This window comes from Kogia breviceps, chromosome 9 (genome assembly GCF_026419965.1).
Source record: "Kogia breviceps isolate mKogBre1 chromosome 9, mKogBre1 haplotype 1, whole genome shotgun sequence".
NCBI lineage: Eukaryota > Metazoa > Chordata > Mammalia > Artiodactyla > Physeteridae > Kogia > Kogia breviceps.
The window spans coordinates 97,556,731-97,581,671 of NC_081318.1; the positions used below are offsets into that span (position 1 = coordinate 97,556,731).

The 24,941-nt window shown below is 33.9% G+C and overlaps 1 protein-coding gene across 2 annotated transcripts in view; it reads right to left on the reverse strand.

Moving 5' to 3' along the window:
* Window positions 1-24,941, reverse strand: part of COG5 (component of oligomeric golgi complex 5) — a 270,936-nt gene that overhangs the window by 127,363 nt on the left and 118,632 nt on the right. For both annotated transcript variants that reach the window (XM_059074512.2, XM_067042835.1), the window contains exon 7: window positions 14,699-14,829. In XM_059074512.2, the coding sequence (XP_058930495.2) occupies window positions 14,699-14,829 (131 nt within the window). The remainder of the gene's footprint in view (window positions 1-14,698; window positions 14,830-24,941) is intronic.

The following is a 24,941-nucleotide window of genomic DNA, read 5'->3' on the forward strand; positions in this document are numbered from 1 at the left end:
AACAGGAAAAAAATACATATGCTTGCAACCCAAATATCCATTGAATGGATGAAGAAAATATGTATTCATATAATGAAATATTACTCAGCCTTAAAAAGGAAAGAAATCCTGTCACATGCTACAACATGGATGAACTTTGAGCATATTATGCTACATGAAATAAACCAGTCACACAAAAAATTACTGTGTTATTACATTGTATGAAGATAATATTATTTATATATTATTTATATGAAGACTGTACATATGTAGACAAATTCACAGAAAGCAGAACAGTGGTTGCCAGGGGCCGAGGGACAGACAGGAATAGGAGTTGTTGTTCAATGGACACAGAGTTTCAGTCCAGCGAGATGAAGAGACTTCTGGAGACTGGATGAGCATTAATATGAATGTACTTAACACTAATAAACCCTGATGGTGGTAAATTCCACGTTATGTGTATTTTATCACAATTTAAAAAACACTTATGCTTGGATTTCATCTTCTTTGATAGGTTTAGGAATGAGGTCAAGGAATCTGGATAACTGTGATAAACCTAATTTTTCTACCAATTTTTCTATCCAGTAAGGCCCTATTATGAACCAGGCATTATTTTAGGGCCTTTATACACGTGAGGTCTAATCCTCCCCAACAAAACATTCAAAATAGTTGTACTGTTCTCTACTGAAAGACAGGGAAGCTGAGGAATAGAGAAGTTAGCCGAAGTTCCAAGACAACAAAGAATAAATGGCAGAGCAAGGTTTCAAACATTAAAATGTCTGCTTTTAAAGTTCATGCTTTTTCCAAATAACAATGGTTATTTGCAAATAACCGTTAGTACCAATTAAAGTCTGATTTTCTTTAAGCAGTAAAATAAAGTTTAAAAGTAACTGAGAATGACCAATAAATGCTATCTTTTTACTTTGCTAATAAGTCAGGACATTTTTTAAAACTTCACTATCTACTATCATCACTTCATAAAAGAAAGGTTATTTAAATAACAAGAAAAATAGGGAGGAGTTCTCAGAGTAAGTCACTACCTTGTTTTTATTCTGAATTTTAATGAGAACTGATAAAACCTCAGCATGATTGCTACCAACCTACAGGTCAGTGTCGGGAAACCTGTACTTATGTTACCTTTCTGTACAAATAAACAGGTTGGCCAATCTTGCTTGCATACAATATCCTCAAGTTTAAAGTCTCCCTGAAAATTGCCCATGAAGAAATTCCTTCTTTCCTAGTACCCTGGGCCACTGTGTTCTCTGGGAAGTTTAATGGTTTTAATTCAGTGGCAGTTAATCAACTCCTTGCCTCACTCACCTGGCTCCCCACTCGCTGCTGCAAATCTCAACTTTAGCAGAGTTTAAATCAGTAAAATCATAAATTGCCCTTAATAGGATCCTCCTTCTCACCTACAGGTAGTCCTTGCGAACACTTCAATTCACTGCTCATCTTGGAACTGCCTGCTTTGTGGGCCTATTTTCTCAGTGCTCCAGGATCAGCTCTAGGACTTCTCTGTTTCCTTACACCACCTACCCAACCGCCCGTCTTTACAAAACCAGACCCATTCTCGGTACTCTGTGCCCTTGGGAGGTCTGCATTCATTGCCATGTCCCACCCTGATCTGTGGAAACAGTATACTACATGGAGATGCCTTCTCCCCTAGATAGTAATGCTTAAAACGGCCTTCATATCCATTAATTTTCTTTTGTCAACAGAACATAAGTAGAATAACTATTACAATGCTCATTTCACAGTTAGGTAACTAAGGTACCAAGAGGACAGGCCCATAGCTGGTTACTAGCAGGCCAGTTTTAGGCCTCGGCCCCTTCACTCCCTATTCTATATTCTGCAACAGGTCATCCTGTCACTACTTGTCTCTCAAGCTCCGGATATACCAGTTTTGCAGGTATTTGTAAGAGATCTCAAAACAAAATAACCACATTTGAAAAAGACCACGCTTTCTAGAAAGAGATAAACTACTGAAAAGGTAGCAATGTCTTCTAGACAATGTCTTCTCTTTAAATGAGAGAGTCAATATTCTAGGAGCAATTTTTCTACAAATTGTCACTGTGACCTTCAATAAATCACTTAACCATATCTGAAATTTCCCAACTTCAGAAACTGTAATATAAAATGAGATGAAAGACCAGGTAATAGAGTAGATCTACTTCATAAGTAAGTAGATCAAGACAGATTTCTATGTCTTCAAAAACATTTCAGGAGATGGCACAACCATTTGCTTTATCAAACTAAAATTATTTCTTTTGCTTTGGAAACAAATATGGATGACGTCATTTTTTCTTTCTTTTTCAACAACTCTGTAGCATACACGGAGGAAAATAAAACCGCACAAGAATACAGTCAGAAAAGAAGCACAGCTGTTTAGGATCCCTAAAAAGCTTGCCAAAACAGGAACGCTGTAACCAAAGCAACAGCTGGCACTCAGCTAATGGAACAGAGACAGCAAGACTGCTGTAAAGACTGTGCCATAAAATAGCAAGCAATGTTCTCGCGCTAACTAAGCTATAGTTAATAAGAGATGACCTCTGTGAGCATAAATACAGCATTAAATCAAAAGCTTGAGAGGACTTTAAAAGCTTCATATAACTGAAATTAGAAATGGAAAAGGTGACAGAATTTGATTTAATTAGAAACAAAATGCAAAAATCACATAAATGTTCAAGACCAGGATTCCACTCTGCAAGGATCAAATAATCCTTGTATCACAAAGACTAACGATCACATTTTACTTTTTCCCCTAATGAACTAATTCTTTAGCAATTAAATTCTTTTTCTTTAGGTTTCATATATAAAAGAATACAATGAGACAAGGCAAGGAAAAGGACAAATAAAAGAAGATAAAATTTCTTGCTGCTATTCTGCTGTTTTGGTTATTAGGAGGTTTCAGGACTACAGTATTTCTTCAAGGTTTGATTAGTAATCCATTTCATACTCAATTAAAATAAGACAAAAAATAAATACCCCCAAAATCACATTAAAAAGGGGGGAGTGATGGAGAAAGGTGGGGAGATGGAGAAGGAAATGATCTACAAGTCCCCAACCTGGCTTCCCGAAAAACACAGAGGTTATAGTGAGAAAAATGCAAAGTCAGTTCAAGAGAAAATTCAAAGAACAGGTAACTTCCACTACATAGACAATGCTTACTGCTGGGGGTGGGGTGGGGAAGCTTATTATTTTATTTTTTTATAGCACAGAAAGGATACAGATCTAAGAATTTTTATCACAAAGAAGATAATTCTTTAAACCACTACCTCCGAAGACTATGTATTTAATAAAATTAGGCTAGTTTTCAGGTAAATTTAAGACAATAAAAAGCACAGCACCTTAATCATGCACAATAACTGAGGAATTCTGAGATCCAAATATTTTATTTCTCCAGAATAGTGTTAATGAATTCACAACATCTTATATATAACAAGTATATAATAGGCCAAAATATTTAAGGCAGTTTATAGTAACTGTGTGCCCTAACATGATACATACACTGGACACTTTTTTTGAAGCTATGACATGTCTAAAACACTGAAGACTTAATGGAGCCCCATGGGAGATTACAAGTACTGAAGGAAGAGAGAATCGCATTAAACAACATAATTTAAAGGCAAGAATTATATTAGCTACCTCGGTTGTGATCCAGAGCTTACCAGTGGCTTTTCTGATTCAGTAGCATGGAGCCCACTAATGCCTGATATGTACTTCTCAGCTAACCTAATATGATTATATCAGAACCTGTTAACAATCAGCAGTCAACAGTGCAAAACCCAAATGAAATTAAGAATCTAAGAAGAACATTTAATAGCACAGTATGATCTTATCAACCAAAAATCACCTTTATTCTAGCCCTTTTTGAAAAGCAGCAGAAAAAAAGAAGAGCTGTAAAAAGGCCCGGGGAAAATGAAAGGAACAAGAAAAAGGAGACAAAAGAATGAAAGTGAACATGGATTGGAAGAGGAAGGTACTACCAAAAAAAGAAGTAATAACACAAAGAGCCTAACAAATGGAGAAGGTAAAGAGATGATCAATATACAGAAAAAGGTTCTTTTAACTTCTAAATTCTTTATAAAATGAATCTCGAGAGCATAGTCTATATGAATTTACAGTTTGGCATTAAGTAAAAGTTTTTAAATGATGCCAATACTTAGAATAATATTCCCATCCTATAAGATAATAGCAGATAATATTTCAAGGACACTAAAAATGTGTTTAATAATAAAATGAATTTTACAGGAAAATAAAGGTAATCATGAGACATTAATGTTGCAAGCACCCAAATCTCACTGTTAATATAATTTTTTAACTTAAATGTATATCTGTGCCTTACTTTTAAATAAAGCAATACAATATAATAATTCTAGTCATTCTGTGCTTTACCAAAGATATTTATGGCAGGCATTATTAGGTATTCCCTAAAATTCATTCCATCCTTCTTTCTTATTACTAAAATCCTAATTTTCTCCAGGGGTGGCAGTGTGCACTGCAGCAGGCAATAGTTCTTGAGTAGCTTAAGCCAATGTTTACAATTCTGTTCCTCTTTCCAGATACTTGGTTTCGTAGTCCTCCTGACAGTTGGGGTGACCGTGAGACCCATATCTGGTCAATGAGACATAAGGATAGGTCCACTGGAGCAATTTTGAAAAAGGATTTTGTAATGCTGCCTTTTGGCTGGCAGCTGGCACTGCCCCATCTCCACTCCGTTAACATGGATTAATGTCTGCAGTGTGACAGCTATCTTGTGACCGTGACGTGACAAGCAAGGGGACACTAAGGAAGGCAGAATGGAAAGAAAGACCTGCATGCTTGTGAAGTAGGCTGAAACAATATTAGCACCACCCACATCCAGACAAATCCCTATCTATTTAAGCCACTGTTGGTCTAGCTTGTTGTTATAGTACTAGCAGTCTCATCCAGTACCAAACTGATTAAAACACAATATATAAAAATACATGAGGGACTTCCCTGGTGGTCCAATGATTAAGACTTCACCTTCCAATGCAGGGGGTGCGGGTTCGATTCCTGGTGGGGGAGCTAAGATCCCACATACTTCACAGCCAAAAAACCAAAACGAAAAACAGAAGCAATACTGTAACAAATTCAGTAAAGACTTTAAAAATGGTCCACATCCAAAAAAAAAAAAAAAAATTCTAAAGAAACAAGAACGGAAACGTGAATCTATAACAACACTTTAAAAAAAAAAGAAAAACAAAGGAGAACAAAAGTGTGCCTCATTTGCTACCTTGGGTGGTGACTTATTATATAAACTCATTACTCTGTAAATTGGTAATAAAAAATGCAAAACTTAAACATTTATCCATCATTTTTAAAAGGAACTGCAGTTCAGGGTAACCAAATATCCTTAATTAATGAGTGAAAATTCTTTACAAAAGAATCACGGCTAACAAATATAAACTAATAATAAAAATAGAAAATGACTTTTACAATCTTTGTTGAAAAAAATAAAAAGATTTAGGCAAAAATCATCAACAGATGTTAAAACCATTAAGAGAAAAACTGACAGAGAATTTAATATTCTCAAGGTGCCAAAATATATGCAAATTCACAATGAAGTAATTCAGTGAAGGAAAAAAATAATCTTTTTCAACAAAAGGTGCTCGAACAACTGAATATGTCTATGAGGAAAAAATGAACCTTACACTGTACATAAAAATTAAACTTAAAACATAAAATTATAAACTTCTAAAGGAAAACATAGGAGGAAAGCTTTCCAACTTCAGGGTAGGCAAAAATTTCTTACTATAACATGCAAATGAAAACATGGATAAACCGGCCTTTAGCAAAACTAAAAAATTTTGCTCTTCGTAAAAGATGATGACTTTTGAAAAAAATTAATAAAGTTAATAAAAGCCTAGCAGGACTCATCAAGAAACAAGAAACAGCAACAAGGATACATTGTACAGAATAGGGAAATATAGCCATTATTTTGCAATACATTTAAATAGAGTATTATTTATAAAAATATTGAATCACTGTGTTACATGCCTGAAACCAATATTATAAATCAACTATACTTCAAGTTTTTAAAAATTTTTAAAAAGAAACAAGAAACAATCCAAAATATAAAAATAAAAAATAAAAGACGATGTCAAGGGGGAAAACAAGGAAGCATTATTCCTAATAGCCAAAAACTGTAACCAACTGAATGTCCATCAACCTATCAAGACATAAACAAAGTGAGTAGATCCATAGGTTGGAACATTACTCAGTAGTAAAAATGACTATCTGTACTTGCAACAACACAGATGAACCTAAATAAAATACTGTGCTAAATGAAAGAAGCTAAATACATAAGATTACCTAGTGTACGGTTCCATTTATATGACACTTTTAGAAAAGAACAACTCTATAGACAGAAAGCAAATCAGTGATTGCCTGGGTTTGTGGGTGGGAGGAAGAACTGACTGCAAACAGGAAAGAGGGAAATGTTTTGTGGTGATAGCAGTTAAAAAAAAAAATCTGGGTTGTGAGATGGTTGCACAAATGTATAAATTTAGTAAACTCATCAAACTATATGCTTAAATGCACAAATGTAAATTATACCTCAATAACAATACTAAAAGAAAAAAAGGCAAGCCATAGGATGGGAGAAAATATTTACAATTCACACTAATAACAAAAAGACTGGTACCCAGAATATATTAAGAATTCTTACAAACCAGTAAGAAGACAGTCAAGTCTTTAAATGTTAGACAAAGACCTTTCATTATTAGGCATTTGAAAAGTTGGTCACATCAGCAGTCAAGAAAAGGCAAATTAAAACTACACTGAGAATCTACTATACCCCCATTAAAATGGCTAAAATTTAAAAGACTGACAACATCAAATTTTGGTGAGGATCTAGAGGAACAAAAATTCTAATCTACTGAAATGGGAATGTGAAATGACAGAACCACCTTGGAACTAGCAGCCTCTATAAAAAGTAAACATATCATTATTTGCAAAAACCCACCCATTCTTTGCCTTAGGTATTTACTCAAGAAAAAGGAAACATGCTGACACAAAGCCATGTTATCTGTTCATAGCAGCTTTGTCTGCAGTATCCCTAAACTGGAAATAACCCAAATGCCTGTCAATAAGTGAATAGATAAATGTACTTCAAGACAATGTAATGCTAACTACCAATAAAAATAGGACCAAACTACCAATATACACAACATGAATCAATCTCAAAATAACTATGTTAAATGGATAGAGCCACACACAAGAAAGAACACATTGTATGACTCCAATTATATAAAACTATGGACAATGAAAATTAATCCGTAGTGACGCAAAGTGGTTGCCTGGTTCTTCTTTTTTTTACCAAACTACAAAATAAAAATTTTAGTATTACTACTCTAATAAAAAGCCAGCATAAGATTATCTAAATTGAGTAAAATAAAATAGTTATCCAAGTACAAAAGTTCTGAATTTTTGAGAAATGGAAAACAACTTACACATAGATTAAAGAGTGATTACCAAATTTTAACCAAAGAGCAGTGACGGAATTCTATATGACATACGATGGAAATTCAGTCAGTTAATGAAAAAATTATTCACAGTTCAGTGACCTGAAAAACTATGGAAAGCAATAACACCAAAAGACCTTAAGGCTGAAAGCAGACAGTTAATTAGATGTGAATCTACACTGCAAGATAGCAATAAAATAATGAAGCAACCAATGTTACTGTGGGTTGTTCATGAAAGAGACTATATCAAAGAAAAAGAAAATAACATGACTGGGGCTTCCCTGGTGGCGCAGTGGTTAAGAATCAGCCTGCCAATGCAGGGGACACAGGTTCGAGCCCTACTCCGGGAAGATCTCACATGCCGCGGAGCAACTAAGCCCACGTGCCACAACTACTGGGCCGCGCTCTAGAGCCCGCGAGCCACAACTACTGAGCCCGTGTGCCACAACTACTGAAGCCTGCGTGCCTAGAGCCCGTGCTCTCAAACAAGAGAAGCCACCGCAATGAGAAGCCCGTGCACCGCAACGAAGAGTAGCCCCCACTTGCCACAAGTAGAGAAAGCCTGCGCGCAGCAACGAAGACCCAACGCAGCCAAAAATAAAATAAATTAATTTTTTAAAAAAGAAAGAAAATAACATGACTGTATAATATAGAAATGAGAAAAATATTACCACTTTACATTTGGCATAAAACAAAAACACAGAGAAACACCATATGATAATTAAAATATTGCAAAAGAGGAAATGGTGCTGGGAGGAAGAAAGGATGGAAAGAAGGAAAATGGTAAAGCGCCCACCATGAAGAAAATACAACCATTTAAAGCACACATTTAAGGTCCTTAAAGGGCAAGATAGCAAATATTTTAGGCTTGGAGGCCACATAGGCTATATATGGTCTCTGCTGTATACTGTTCTTTCAGTTTTTTCCCCCAACCATATAAAAATGTAAAAACAATTAGCACTTGAGCCATACAGAAACAGTCTACAGACTGTACTTTTGCCAATCCTTGATTTAGAATGTTAAATAAGAGCTCAAATTAATTCCCACTCAAAAAAAATATTTAAAAAATAGTAAGCACATGCTAAACAAGACTAATTAAGCTTTAGGGAAAACATTTAGATGATCAGTTTAAAATCTAAGGAAAGCTAACAGTGATAGGAGCAAACAGATGAGGGGCAGGCGGCAAATCATCCACTGAGGCTGGTAAGATAAAGAAAACACATGAAACCTTTAGATCTGTGTAACTTGAAGAGCTCTTACTATAATCACCCTTTACTATTTTTAATTGAGGTATAATTGACATACAACATTATATTAGTTTCAGGTATATAACATAATGATTTGATATTTGTATATATTGTAAAATGACTACCACGATACGTCTAGTTAACATCTTTCACCACACACTGCTACAAAAAATGTTCTTTTCTTGTCGTGAGCACGTTTAAGATCTATTCTCTTAGCAACTTTCAAACATACAACACAGTATTATTAACTATAGTTGCCATGCTGTGCATTATATCCTCATGACTTATTTATTTTACAACTAGAAGTTTGTATCTTTAGGCCCCCTTCACCCGTCTCACCCATCCCTTCAAATTATTTATTGCATGTCAGGAAACATGCTTCGTACAAGAGTTGAAAAATTACTGGAACTTTATATTTAGTAAATGCAAAAACAGTGGGACCAAATATACAAAAGGAGTTTCTGTAGGTTCAAATGATGAGATCTGTTCTAGAATTCATGAGACCAGCCAGGAAAACTAGCAGCTAACAATAGGAAAGCTAGACCTCTTAAAGCAGATATTCAGCTTGACAAATCAACTGACACTGAGTCTACTATTGGTGTTTGTTGGGCACACAGAGAAGAAAAGGATCACAAAGGACTGGTTGCATGCTTTACTACCATAACTAATCAACAGGGTCAACTTCGCCAGGAAGCTCCTTTTGGAGGGTGAGAAAATGCTTAACTTCCATAAACCTTCAACACAACACATTCGAATTGGTACCCTCTCTGTGCTAAAAACAATTCAGAATTTTTAACTACAAAAGTAAAAAGGGTTCATAACAACATAATCACTTCCTGTATGCTATGCAGACATTTATTTAGTGAACTTCAATTCTACTTTGTCATCGTAGAGAGACTCTCTCTAGATCATGCTATCATGGTACTTTTAGCTGACAACTGATAAGCACCTGTACTCTGTGTGGACCTGACAGAGGAGGCTTTCCGACTTCGGGAAAAGGCAGGTTTGTGGATGTTTGCCTCCCAGTACTGACAACAATTGTAACGGGAAATTACAGCCCAGCACAGAAAGACCCTGAAAGACCCTCTTCCTTGACTTTTAAAGACATATAAGCACATCATCTTCCTCCATCCTGGAACCTCCAGAAAGCCCTGCACTGTTTATTGGAAAAGCTTATAATTCACAAGTTAAAGCCATCTTTCTAATTGAAATGTAATCATTTCACTGTGGGGGCCTGGTATCTATGGTGATGCAGGAACTCATCCAGATCAAAATCTCTGTCACCTATTTTTGAAAGCTAGTTACAGCTTGAGGTAATGGAGTCTGCTGCAATCTTGAAAATACCGTAAGGTTCTCTCTTTCTTTGTCTGGCTTCTTTCAATGAAAGATTCTCAGGATCAGCAAAAAAGAGAAATAGGAATCAAGGAAGAGCCGCAGACGATCCCAATGTTTGGGACAAACATTGCCTGTCGAATTGGCACATGTTTTTCTAATGTGATGATAATGGCATCCTTCACCAGAAGAAGAACTCTGGGTCATCAATCCTTCCAAACATTGTGTAAAGAAAGGGGCAGTGGTATCACTACAAACCTTTTCCATATAGACTTAATATGGCTTTGTGAAGTCAGAAGTTTACTTATAATTTTCTACTGTAAGAAGAAAAAACAGTTCCTTAGTATCTAAATAATTATTTAGTTTATGTCTTCCAAGACATAAATTTTGTAAAACTGTAGTGGAGACTTTGTAAGGCTACAAAGCTATTAAAACCTACAAATGAATACAGCACATTTAAGCAATTAACTAGGGAAAAAACAGTAATGATCAAAAACAAGTTATCTGCATTTATTTTAAAATTTTTGATTTTGGAAAAAGAATGATACGAAAAGAAATTACACTAATTTTCTTTTAGTAAATTTAAGTTTTACAATTAATTGATATTGAAAATGATGGTCCCAACTATATACTCAGTAAAAGAAGATCACTAATATTTTTGAGAAACCAAATTGTCAGAAGTTGATTATTAAATGCAAGTAAGGACATGTTAATTCAAAAGTCCCTTGTGTACTGAACATCTCTATTCAGGTTATGAGCCTATAAACTATGAAATTGTGTAATATTTCATGAATGTAATATTACTTCAAAATTAAAATGCTATTATTGTTTTAGTCTATATATATAATAAATATTAACAATATATTTAACTATTTCAATTATTTCTTATAAATGGGAGAATATATTTCGGGAATCAAATAGATATAAGCTGCAGCATCTGTTTTAATGGGAAGTGGAAAGAGTATTCCAGGCATAAAAAGAACATGAAAGCCCTAAAGGAGGAAGGAAAATGGGCATGTGAAAAACTAAAAGAAAGCTTGTGAGAGTGAGAAATAGAGAACACAGGGGAGAGTGGCATAAAAGGTGTATATTTACATGCTGATGAGAAGAAACAAAGTAAAAGACACATGATGAAGATATGAGAGAAAGAAATATAAACAAGATAAGAAAGCGGGATCCAGAGTACAGGTGATGTGAGAAGCACCTCTGTGAAGCAGAAATTAAGGGCATCCGCCTCAGCTGGTATGTGGGATGAGAGGGTAAGGTTAACGCAAAGTGGAGAGTCTAAAACAGTCATTTCAGAGAATGGAAAAAAGAAAGTTGGCCAGAGAAACATAAAAATGTTGAGGAATACTGAGGAACTGGTTTAGATTAGTCATCACATGGAGGCTTCCCAAAGAAATTTTAACACTTAAAAAATTCCTTTTTCAATATAAATTGCTTCACAAATTGTCAAATGATTTAAAATGTAATTATTTAACAAAATTAGAATAAACTGCTTGGTTCTATTGAAGAAAGGCGGGGGAGCAAGCACTCCAGACCATGACTCTACTGCTTGCTAGTTGAGTAATCTACAGCTAATTTCTTAACCTTTCCAGGCCTTTGTTTCCTTAACTATAGAAAGTGGATAATTATACCTTCCTCACATATTTGTCACTGTGACTGAGATAACAAATGTAAAGTGACTAACACAAATCCTGGCAGAGAAGAGGCATTCAGTAAAAGTTAGTTTCATCCTTAATTCCCAAACTGCCTGCTGACACAGCTGGATGACACCTCTGACTTGTTGCTTTCTAAGAGGAAAAGGAAAGAGGCTCCAAAACACAGGCTCTTTCCACTAAAACATCCTGCTTCCCAAGAACATTATCTCAGGGACATCATTACTGATAAGGGTTTAATTTCCTCAGCTCTGCAAAGCCAGAAACCTGACTGAAAATAACACAGAGGACCCAGGTCTGAGGGAGACACACACATGACTAAATTCAGAAATACATGATGTTATAAACACGAATATCAATTTACACATGATAAATATTGTAAAAATTGTGAAATGAACCAGAATGTTAATATTGGCAAATCGGTACATTTTCTCCCTTTCGGAAAATTATGGAGGAAGCCAAATTATACTCAGAAGGTTATGCTATACCTATGGAATTTAACAAGACTAATGCATTGGAAAATATTAATGGCTAATGTCAACAAACTATGAGAAAATAATATATACAGCCTTACAAAAAGACAATATTCCCATCCACTGAGCAGAATCTACCTTCCTCTAAACCACCCTGAAACATACAACAAAATTAAAGCTCCCTGGTTCTATGCAGACCATTTCACACCTACCCATGTAGACACACAATATTTAAAATTTTTTTCTTCTTTATCTTTCTAACTTAATTTCATTGATTACATACAGGCCATTGGCTAAACAACAAGTCACCAACTTAAATAACCTTCCGACTAACTTTAGAGTCTGAAAATATAACAATACTATCAATATTTAGGGAATATTAGTTCCTTAAAAGTTTAACAGTTTAATTTCACTATGATTTAAAAACTGAAGCAAAGTCATATTTGACAACTATTAAAATGTACACATGGGACTTCCCTGGTGGCACAGTGGTTAAGAATCCGCCTGCCAATGCAGGGGACACAAGTTCGATCCCTGATCCGGGAAGATCCCACCTGCCGCAGAGTACCTAAGCCCGTGCGCCACAACTACTGAGCACGCGTGCCATAACTACTGAAGCTCGTGCACCTAGAGCCTGTGCTCCGCAACAAGAGAAGCCACCGCGATGAGAAGCCCGCACACCACAACGAAGAGTAGCCCCCACTTGCCGCACTAGAGAAAGCCTGTGCACAGCAGCGAAGACCCAACACAGCCAAATAAAATAAAATAAATAAATTTATATTTTTTAAAATGTACACAAAATAGCAACATACCTAAAATAAGTTTGCTTAGGAACAACTATCCTAGAAAATATTTTCCCACTTTAAATATATGAGAATACAATAAAAAATAAGCCTAAAGGTAACCATTTCTTTGTGTTAAAATTCCCCAATCTCTATTAAAAATAGTATTTTAGTTCTACAAACTGTTTCATTTCTGCCATTATTAGTTTTCATTTCCATGACTCTAAAATACAGTAAATTATTAAGATCTGCATAAATTAAAGATATATGCATACATATACATAAATACATAGCAATAAAAACTTCACAGGTAAAAAATACTAAACAGTATTTATGAAGTTTTAAATCTCTAATGTAGTGATAATAGGAACATTAGACAAATACAAAAATCTTGTGATACTGCACTTTCTGAAACGTTACTTGTTTCCTTTCCCGCAACTAAATAAGCTGGGCTGAAGCCATTTTCTATAGAAATATTCATGTTAATTCAAAATTGACTTGGAATTCCTTAAATATTTCTTTGAGAATAAAGTAACCTCTATTATTTGATGTAGACAAGTATCTTATTTTTAAACAGTATAAGCATTTTACCTTCACAGTGAGACTGCGAGTTAAAACATGATTGGCAGCAGATAAAACTAAACTCTAGAGTTAGAATAAAAGCTACCTTTGGGAAAGGAGGAGAGAGGAGTGACAGTGAGAGGGAGTGAAGAGACTTCAGGAATGCTGGTAACGTCCTATTTCTTGACCTGGGTTTTAATTTCACAGGTGTGTTTACACTGCGGTATTTCATTCTATGTGTATGTCTATGATTTGTTCACCTTTCATTATATATATGATAATCAGCTTTAAAAATTCATTCAGAAGAGTAACTGATATTCAGTTATTTTTAATTACAAAAGTTAAAAACTGGAAATCAAATAAATAGCTTCCTGATTCAGAGACTACTTAAAGAACTGAATATTTATAAAATTATTTTTGTCCAATACAAATGCACAAAATGAAATTCCTGGTTTAAAGAATATGAATTTTTAAATGGATACTAATGATGGTATTTGGGTCCAGTACAAATGGAGAAAATATCTGGGTGCAATACAAATGTAGAAATACTGAGATTTACATCTAATTTGTTGATTCTACTACCTCAATGCCTCTAGGTTTCTTGTAATTCAGAAAATTAAGCATCAGGAAAATGATATCTTAGGAGAAATCTCGAGTCAATTTCTAAAAAAAAATTCTGGCACAGTGATTATTCAGGGTGCAAGGTTCTGGGGTTAGAGTACTTAATGTTTGCCAGACTACATCATTTACTGGATGTGTGATCTTCGACCAATTATTTAAGCTCTCAGTTTCCCCATTTGTAAAATGGAGATAGCAGTAATACCATCCTTACTGGGTTGCTGAAAAGCTTAAATGAGTACCAGTGACTTGAACAAAGGAAGCCTACACAACATCTGTTAACTATCTATCTACATATACACATTATATTAAAATATATTTCATATTATATATATTATACATTAGAAATCTTAGAATCCATTTTCAGTAGAATTAAGTAAATATACATTTTAAAAATTTTCCTTGTACTTACTTTATGCCCTACTCTCCGATTCAGATTGTAGACATAGTTGTTCAGTGATAAAATAAGGATATACATTACTTTTTTCCAACACAAAATCAAATGTTCATCTGTATTATGACACATTTTTCACATTAAAAAAGTGACATTATTTGTATTACCTGAGTCTCCACACCCTGCTCCAGGAGGCGCTTAGCTTGATTTTCCACTTCAAGTCGAGCTCTTGCAACAAAAAGTAGATCATTTTCTATTACTTCTATTCCAGAAAGATCTATTCCTTGAGAAAGATAATCTATTAAAAAAAATACACACATTTAAATATTTCAATATTGAATAAATATCAAGGTATCAAAACATGTCTAACTTCTTTGAAATATTACAGAACGGCTGTTGAACACTATTCCCTTTCAAAATCTGTATTTTAAAAAACATAGTTACCCAAACATTTTCTACCTAATAAGTAACTTTATTCTGGAGCAAAAAGTTCCAAACATTACAGAGTTGGTAAAGCAAGAGTAGAATTATGATTATTATAAATTCAAAGTAATGTCAACAAGTTACAAAAAAAGTGTGCCAAATTTAATAAAAATAAAGATCCTGATGAATCTTAGAAATTTCTCAAGTTGCAAGACAGTTTTAAAAGTTATTCTATAATAACAAAACTTTTGAAACAAATGTCCACCACTTGGACAATGACAAATTAATTATGAAAAAACTTTAGCATGCTACCACTTTACATGACCACACACAATAGACCTAATTTACTTACTTCCATTGAAGGATTTTCATGATATGACTGAATGAAAAAAATTACACAAAGAACTTAACTCCATTTATATAATTACATATAAAACATGATTATATACTATATAATTCTATAAACTTTATTTTCTTTAAGTAGAATTATAGAATTTAGTTTACAGAATTATAACTCTATTCATAGAATTATATATATTCTACTTAGAGAATTATATACACAGAGCAAGAAGTATGAAAATGTAGCGACCAAGAAGTTAACAACAGTTGTCTCCGCACATTTAGATTTTGAAAAATTTATTTATTTATTGGCTTAATCTTAGACATATCTGAGGTAATTAAAATGCTACAAATGAAGGTCAAGGTTTCATTATGCATCTTAGACACAGTTCTAAAACACGTATTTTCTATTTCTACAAGAAAAATTGTTTCTAAAAAACAAAAATGATTTATATAGAAGATGACTCTCTTCCAGTTACTCAACAGAATATCAAGTGTGTTTTTCACTATATTCTCTAATTAGAATTTTAAAATTTTAAGTCTTAAAATATATCCCTAGCACTTACATACTGTCATATTTTTCTTCAGCTGGGTCACAACGCACTGCCTAGGTGAAACTACATTAAAGCATCCAGTACAATGCTAACTAACCACTTAGCACTCAAGTATCTGCTGACAGCACACAGTATAGTTAGTTCTACACTAGAGGACAGAAGGAAACAATGTAAAGGGCACCTAATAGTGGTTATTGCCAACTGTCCTTCAACCATAAGCATTTTTAAATGTGTCTATCTAAAGGGACTTACAGCTTTCCACAGTGTAAAGAGTACTGAAAATGCCTTTAAATCATCTGAGTTTACATTCAGCCTCATAATTTACTTACTAGGTGATCATAATCATGTGATATACCCTGAGTCTCAATTTTTTTATCTGTAAAATGACAATAATTTATAATTCACACCCTACATAACCCTTATCATCAGAATCAAAATAAGTTCAAGAATACAAAGTACTTTATACACCAACCTATCATGTAAATGTAGGGTGGATTATAATCCAGAGAAAATGTTTTTAATCTGATTTTTAAATTTTACTTTTCAGAAAATTTTGAGAAAATTATGTTCAACCTAAGTTGTGATAATGATCAATGAGTAAATGCTATGTTCACCCTGAAAACGCTGACTAGACAATATAGAATCAAAGTACAGACATAACTACAGACATACAGAGAACAGAAAATAAATATTTTCTTTTCAAGCTGGTTACCAACTTTTTTCTCCATTTTTTCTGTTATCTAAGGAAGAAAAATATCACAATTCAGTTTAAAAAAAGAAAAGGCACTATGAATAAGAGATCTGGCTGGGTTCTAACTCTACTTCTGTCACATACGTTTCCCAATAAAAGTCTTGCAATCTTTGGTAACAGTTACTTTATTTGAAAGATGAAGAGCTAGACTACATAAACCCTAAGGTTCCTTCCAGTAATAAATTTCTATAGATAAGCAAAGTTAACAGTTGCTTTATTCTTATGAATGCTGATCTTTAACTCTGGAGACAATTCAAATCATTCACTCAGTCCATTTATTGAGTACCAATCATTTATAAGTCACAAACATACAGAAATAAATCAGACATAAATTGTGACCCCAAGTAGAAAAGTCTAAGACAGGAAGGAAAAGCACAAAGTTATAACTACTGAAAGATACAATATATTGTGCCAGGTGCTGGCACAAATAGAAGAAGTCAGCATAGCTTATGTCCGCACAAAGTCTACAATCTAGTAGAGAATTTAAATGAGTAACTCCAATACTTTCTAAGGTAAACAGTGCCCCCATCACATTATCTAACCACCTTCCTCCTTTCCCACCTCCCCATCCCATGCTTACCCACACTATATTTAAAAATCACTCATTTTAAGAAATAACCAAAAGACATGCTATATTTGGAGTACAAAGGGTTCTGTCAGTTGGGAGAAAGAAAGAACCTTTCTTTTATTATATTTTCTTATATTATTTTCCTTACTGATTATTCCAAAAACCTGCTTTTCAATAAAAGAGATAAAGGTAGAAACAGATGGGGGGTGGGGGGGGGGACAGGGAAAAAAAATGTAGTAACACCACCCACCCAGGAGAATGGATTATATTAAATTCTTCCCTCCTGTTTATCTGTTGCATACAATCGCTATCAGTGTTCCAAGTCTTTATACATTTGTTCTTTGCAAAGCACATATAGGGACTGGTATCGATGAAAAAACATGGTGATGATTCCAATAATAATAACTATAATTTCTTAAGACGTGACATGTGGAAGGCACTGAATTAGACACAAAATATGCATTTATTATTTTTAATATTATATGTAATATTCTCAACAACTGTGTTAGAAATACTAACATATTAGGAACAAAATCACGTGGGTAGTAACCAACAAAGCAGAATTTAAATCCAGGTCTCTCTGATCTCAGTCTTGTCACTAGATCATCCCAGGCAAATCCTACAAACTGCAGAGAGAAGACAGCTTTATATTCAAAGGACAGACTATTCCTCCTACACTCTTCCCATTTGCTCAGTAAAAGGGTAAAAATGTAAATATCACATCAGACTCAATTGTTCAGGGAAACCAAGAATGTACAATGGAGAAAAGACAGTCTCCTCAACAAGTGATGCTGGGAAAACTGGACAGCTACATGTTATGCAGTGAGATTAGAACATTCTCTAACACCACATACGAAAATAAACTCAAAGTGGTTTAAAGACCTAAATGTAACAAATGACACCATAAAACTCCTAGGAAAGAATATAGGCAAGACATTCTTTGACATAAATTGTAGCAATATTTTCTTAGATCAGTCTCCCAAGGCAAAAGAAATAAAAGCAAAAATAAACAAATGCGACCTAATCAAACGTAAAAGCTTTTGTCCAGCAAAGGAAACCATCAACAAAATGAAAAGACAACCTATAGACTGGGAGGAAATATTTGGAAACAATACGACCGACAAAGGATTAATATCCAGAATATACAAACAGCTCAAACAACTCAATATCGAAAAAGCATACAAGCCAATCAAATAATTGGCAGAAGACCTAAACTGACATTTCTCTGAAGACATACACATGGCCAAGACATACACATGGCCAAGAGGCACATGAAAAGATGTTCAACACCACTAATTATTAAAGAAATGCAAATCAGCACCACAATGAGGTATCACCTCACACCAGTCAGAATAGCTATCATCAAAAAGTCTACAAATAATAAAGGCTGGGGCTTCCCTGGTGGCGCAGTGGTTGAGAGTCCTTCTGCCGATGCAGGGGACGCGGGTTCGTGCCCTGGTCCGGGAAGATCCCATGTGCCGTGGAGCGGCTGGGCCCGTGAGCCACGGCCGCTGAGCCTGCGCGTCCGGAGCCTGTGCTCCGCAACCGGAGAGGCCACAACAGTGAGAGCCCCGCATACCGCAAAATAATAATAATAATGATGTCTCTCAATAACAATGTTAAAGAAGAACAAGTTTCAGAAGAATACACACAGCAAGAGGTAATTTATATCAAGACATGTATGATTAAACAATATATTACTTAGGGACATACAAAAAACAATAACAACATTTAGAAAAGTTATAGAGATAGGCGATACAACATGCTTATAATATTCTAAAACTTAAACCTGGTAGGTAGTATTTGTAGTTTACACATGTTAAAAATGTTTCTGCATTTTTATATTTTTCCATTAAATATTAAATAAGTATGAACCAATGGCACAGATTACAGTGTTATAAACAAGGACATTACAAGAGTTATAACTGTATTTCACATATTCAAAACAGAAAAGACTAAACATGTTAGTAAAGACATGGGTAATAAAGTAAGGCACAAATCGAACTTCTAGAGATAAGAAGTACAAACGCTAGAGGGGTTTAATGGCATATGAGCCACTGTAGAAAAAACAGAATACACTGTCTACTGAAATAGAGTTTCATGCTAGGATTATTAACTGGTAACTGAATAAAGGCTTTTCTTTTCCTTTTAAAAATATCATGCTCATTTTTGAAAATCAGAAAAACACTTCAAAGAAGGGAAATTATATAACCCACAACACAGAGGCAACAACTGCCAAGTGGATTATTGGAATATATGTGAATATGTCTGACAAATTTGTGAATCTTCAAATTCTCAAGTAGTACCAAAACAGCATATATCCTCCCCCTAGATACTGATGTGAGAAAGAGCAGAAAAAGCAAAAATTGACATACAGGGACTGGGCAGCTGGCTACACTGAAGAAAGTGACTCCCTCCTACGCACCGACTTTGCAAAGAGCACAATGCAGATTAGTGCCTCAGAGAAATTTCAAGCAACCTTCAGATATTCCTAAAATACTCAAAATCTTGTTTGTGTCTACTATATTCCTTTAAATTCTTACCCTACTTTTTAAACTACCCACGAGTTATTTTGTTTATGTTTTTATCTGTAATTATACTTATTTACAATGTCTTCTTTATTAACATTGTTATAAGCATTCACCCATACTATGATAGTACTTATAAATATGTTTTTGACAGTATTTTATCAAATAAATGAACAAAAATTACTTAACCATCTGCCTAAATGGAATAATTATTTATCATAAATACATATAAGAATTTTAAATATCTATAATTATTTCCTTGAGAAACAAAGCAGAATTACCAGACAAAAGTAACAATTTTAAGCTTATTGATACAAATTATCAAACTACTTTTCAAAATGACTATACTACTTTATACATTTTCCTAATAATCTATGGGAGTTACTTAACCATGGATAGAACTGGATGTTATTCCTGTACTGAATATTTTATACACTGCTAGAAGAAGTATGTTCTTATTGAGGGTCTGACATGAATTTTTAAATGATGAGGCTGAATAACTTTTACTATCTGTATCTCCTTTTAAGAATCTCTACATCATTTTTACTCCCTATCATTTTTATAACACTTTGTATTAATTACACAATAATATTCACTGTTTACCTATCATATTTGCTGTGAGTATTTTCCCAGTCTGTTGGTTTGTTCATTTTTAGTTATTTATTTATACATCACTTCCTAAGGCCATTTCCAGAATACAGTCATACAATTATATTATCTAAAAGCTCCACATCTGATTTTTCTACACAGCCCTGATTATTTAGAAACTTTAGACTAAAGCCTGTCTTTTACAAAAGCAAATAGCAAAATGTAAGTCTGTTATTTATAAAGGGTTATCTGGCAAACTGATGAATAATAATCTGGAGAGCAAAGCTGTCATTGTAGAATCCATTCAACAAAAAGTTTACCTTAAATCAAAATAAATAATATTGTAAGATCAGGGCTTATCACAACGACTACCTTTTAACTTGTTCTGCAACATCAATCTTCCTTGCCACCTTATCATATGTTTTATAAAAACAGAGTTCCTAGACAATACTGACAATAACAAATGTAAATGAAGACAAAACAAACCACCACCACAAAACATCACCAAACAACATGGATGCCGCAAGGTTAAAATATTGATAAAATTCACCCAATCAATGAGATCTAAGTGTCCAGTTACTGAAGGTGTCATCATCACCATCATCATAAAAACAACAACATCATCATCATCACAGAATACTTATTTGTTATTTGTAACAAATGGCTAAGTCTAAGATAGAGTTTAAAAATTCCCCTCCCCGCTCATTAAAAAAAAAAAAAAAAAAAAACTTTCACTAAAGAAACCTTAGAAAACACATAAAGTTAGAGAAAAAGTAAAAGTCAAAAACCCCAAGAAAACTTCAATAATGACAACTACATATACATACTGATTTTCATTTCCTTATTCTAGGTGTAAAAAGTTTGTTTATATTTGACATACTTTAATCATATTCAAGTAGATATCTTGAATCTGATGAGAAAACAGCCTATAGGAAAAAATATCTTCAAGAAAAATTTTCTGTAAAATTGCAGAGTGATTTCAATAATGTATAAAATAAATGAAAACATAATCAAATTATAAAGCAAAATTTTTGAAAAGTAATGTGGTATTTGCACAAAAGTAAAAATGACATATAGAATCGAGAACAAAATAATGTGTTTTAAAAGGGGTAAGATTTTGGGCTTCCCTGGTGATGCAGTGGTTGGGAGTCCGCCTGCTGATGCAGCAGGTGCGGGTTCATGCCCCGGTCCGGGAGGATCCCGCGTGCCACGGAGTAGCTGGGCCCGTGGGCTGTGGCCGCTGGGCATGCACGTCTGAGCCTGTGCTCTGCAATGGGAAAGGCCACAGCAGTGACAGGCCCACGTATCGAAAAAAAAAAAAAGGGGGGGGGTAAGATTTTAATATATAATAACCAAAATATAACTAAACAAATAGCAAAAATTATTTTTAAAAAGCATCTCACAATATATAAAACCTATCATAGAAAAAAAATTTTAACAATATAAAATACTTATTCCCACTACGGGGGAAAATAATTCCTTAACCAAATGAACTATAAGACAAATTTCACAACTACTAATATATACATTTTCTAACATCTTCTAATGAAAAAATAAAAATAAAATCAGAAAAAGAATAAAAATAATTTGAAGTAAATTAAACACATAAAGGTATTACCATTAAAAACATGTAAAGAACTTATAGTTATCAGTGGGTAACTAATCAAACAGACATTACAAAACAAGTTCATGTAAGAGAAAATTCAGGATTAAGTCAACGTTTGAAAATCTATTAAAGCTTTCTAATAATCTTTGAAATTTATCCTTATGTAAAATATAATAGTACATGATCACTGGAGCACTTATAAAATCAATAAAAATATCATTTACTTAAAGTCAATTCTATTCGAGAAAACAGGTGTATCCTTTCAAAGGCAGAATACCACAGAAAGAAGGCTGAATTAGGAATGAGAATACCTGAACTTTATTCTACTCAATTTTATGACCTGAGAAAAATCACTTAACCTTTCTGAGATTCCATAAGTAAAGAATAAAAAACCTGTGTTACAAATCACACAGGATTGTATGGATCAAATGAGATAATATGCATGAAGAACGTTTTGTAAACCACCAAAAGCATGTAAATAACTTATTTTCATAAATGGGTATTAGTTACTAACCCCTCCTTTTTTTTAATGGAGGGAGGAAGAGAAAAGGGCCTTGAAAAACATAATCTTTAGGAGTTCAGTATTACAAAAAAAAAAAAAAACCCAAAAAAACATAAAGGTAAAATTTTTACTTTTCTAACCAATCCTTAGTTGATACTACTGCTTAAACTGTGCACAAAATAAGCCTCAGTCTTAAGTAAACTCCTTTGTGTGAAATCTTCATACTTCAAGTCCAAAGTCTCAGGGAATGCTGATCCTGTTCTTCAAAGCTTTGTGAAAATTTAGTATCAAAAGCCTTATATTTTTTCTGGCTCTCACTTTAGGGTGGGGAAGAACCTTACTATTAAAAAAGGGGATTAGTTTTCCTTTCCTAAATCTTACTCTTTTTTCCAGCGAGTACAAAAAAATTGCCCAGGGCCATAGATAAATACAGGAAAAAAAAGAAGAAGACAGTGTATTTTCTATCTTTCCTTTGGGCACAGTCGGGGTTTTTTTTCCCCCTTCCCTTGACTTTCTAACCATGGTGCTGTTGCTATGACATTATAATTTTAAAACATGGATTTATATAAAACCAACCTTTTTTCCCCTCCAGGAAGATACTTCAGATGCTATATTTAGTGCCTACCTTCCAAACATTATCTAACCAGGAGTAAGAGTCAATGCCCCTCCCTCAACAACTGAGAAGCACTAGATAAAATCAACAAGGAATAGAAAAAATGACAAACATAAAACAAGGGAAACTAGTTGACATCAACAGAGCACTCCACCCAACAAAAACAGAATATACATTCTGTTCAACTACACACGGAACATTAACAAAGACAGAGGATGTCCTAGGTCACAAAACAAACATCTTACATTTAAAAGAAATGAAATCATACAATTCAATTGATCATAATAGAATCAAACTAAGAATCAGCAATAGAACAATACCTATAAATTTTCTAAACATTTCAAAATTAAACAACACATTTCCAAATAATCAGTGGATCACAAAAGATCTCAAAAGAAATTTTTTTAGAAATATTGAACTGAACAAAGATGAAAAAACAACATCAAAATCTGTGGGATTCAACCAAGGCAGGAGTTGGAAGAAATTTAATAACACTAGATGCATTCTTAGAAAAAGTTGTGTTATTAGGGAAAAAAAGGTCTCAATAATGCAAGCTATTGCCTCAAGAAACTAGAAAAAAAGCAAAATAAACCCAAAACAAGCTGAAGAAAGGGACTAAAAAAGATATCAGAAAATCAATGAAATTAAAAACAAAAATAACAGAAAACCAATCAAACCAAAAGTAGACTCTTTGCAACTATCAATAAAATTAATAAACCCCCAGAAAGACCAAGAAAGAAAAAAGGATAGAAGACAAATTACCAATTACAGGAGTGAAAAACATGATACCACTACAGAACTCACAGCATTAAAAGTATAATGCAATACTTTGAATAGCTCTACAACTCAGAAGAAATTATCAGAACTCATACAAGATGACCTGAAAAAATAACTATTAAAGAACTTGAATTTGTAATTCAAAACATTCTGAATTAGAAATCTACAAACCCAGATGGTCTCACTATCATGGAAAAAAGAAACAATCCAATACTACACAATGGAAGAAGGAACACATCTCAAAACTAGACCAAAAAAAAAAAGCTACAAACATTCTCTCTCAAGAGCATAGACACAGAAATCCTCAAAATTAGCAAATCTGATTACCTACTAAAAAAACAAAGACATTGGGCTTCCCTGGTGGCACAGTGATTGAGAGTCTGCCTGCCGATGCAGGGGGCATGGGTTCGTGCCCCGGTCCGGAAAGATCCCACATGCCACAGAGTGGCTAGGCCAGTGAGCCATGGCCGCTGAGCCTGCGCGTCCGGAGCCTGTGCTCCACAACAGGAGAGGCCACAACAGTGAGAGGCCCGCGTACCGCAAAAAACAAAACAAAACAAAACAAAATAAACAGACATTAGCAAACAAACAAAACTACAGAACCATCTCCCTTAAAAGCACAGATGCAACAATCCTCACCAAATTTTAGCAAATAAGATCTAGTAATATATAAAAATAATAATACATCATGACCAAGAGAAGTTTCCTCTTAGAATACATGGAAAATAAACTTTGATAATTTAAAGATGTTTATTATAAAAACTTAAAGTAACAAATAAACATAACACAAACAGCTTTACAGCTAATAAGCCAACAAATGAGGTAAACTGTCATCATGAAAAACACTCCAAAAGAAAGCAGAAGAGAAAATGAGAAGCAATGAAAGATGATACAAACAGAATATAAATAGCAAGATGATAGCATTAAACATAATCACATCAATAATGCAATGAAATCTAAACTGCCTAAACATCCTAAATATGATGCAGAGATTGCAAAACTCGATTAAAAAAAGAACTATAGATAGCCTATTAAAAAACTCATGAAAAACATGAAGACACAAATAAGTTAAAAGGAAAAAGACAGAAAAAGATATATAAAGCTGGATTATTATCAAGATAGTGGAATAGAAGGATGTGTAGCTCACCACCACCCCTGCAA